At 57.1% G+C, this 553-nt stretch overlaps 1 protein-coding gene across 1 annotated transcript in view; it reads left to right on the plus strand.

Annotated features, from left to right (window-relative positions):
* The window catches only part of EMH_0061220 (uncharacterized protein), a gene marked incomplete at both ends in the record, with an annotated part of 1,602 nt that overhangs the window by 806 nt on the left and 243 nt on the right, over positions 1–553 (plus strand). The window contains one exon of the mRNA XM_013497904.1: positions 1–551. Coding sequence (XP_013353358.1) covers positions 1–551 — 551 coding nt within the window. The remainder of the gene's footprint in view (positions 552–553) is intronic.

Raw genomic sequence — 553 nt, forward strand, 5'->3', positions numbered from 1 at the left:
ACATCGCAACGCAGAAATACAGCTTCAGGCCGAAGTGGTTACAGCAGAGCAGCAGCAGCAACAGCAGCTGCTGCAGCAGCAAGCTGCAGCAGCAGCAACAGCAGCAGCAGCTGCTGCTGTTGCTGCTGCAGCACGATCGAGAGCAAACGAAAAACAACAGCAGGAAGACAAGCAGCAGCAGCAGCAGCAACACAAAGTGCAGCAGCAGCAGCAGCAGCAGCAGCAGCACAAGCAGCAATACAAGCAGCAGCAGCAGCAGCAGCAACACAACCAACAGCAACCGCAGCAGCAACACAAGCAGCAGCAGCACAAGAAGCAGCAGCAGCAACAGCAACAAAAGGAACAAACAACAACACAAGCAGCAGCAGCAACAGCAACAACACAAGCAGCAACTGCAGCAACAACAACACATGCACCAGCAGCAGCAGCACCAGCAGCAGCACCAGTAGCAGCAGCAGCACCAGCATCAGCAGCACCCGCAGCACCAGCAGCACCAGCAGCAGCAGCAGCAGCAGCAGCAGCAGGAGCAGCAGCAGCAGCAGCAGCAGCAGCC

This window comes from Eimeria mitis, genomic scaffold (genome assembly GCF_000499745.2).
Source record: "Eimeria mitis Houghton genomic scaffold, Emh_scaff3005, whole genome shotgun sequence".
NCBI lineage: Eukaryota > Apicomplexa > Conoidasida > Eucoccidiorida > Eimeriidae > Eimeria > Eimeria mitis.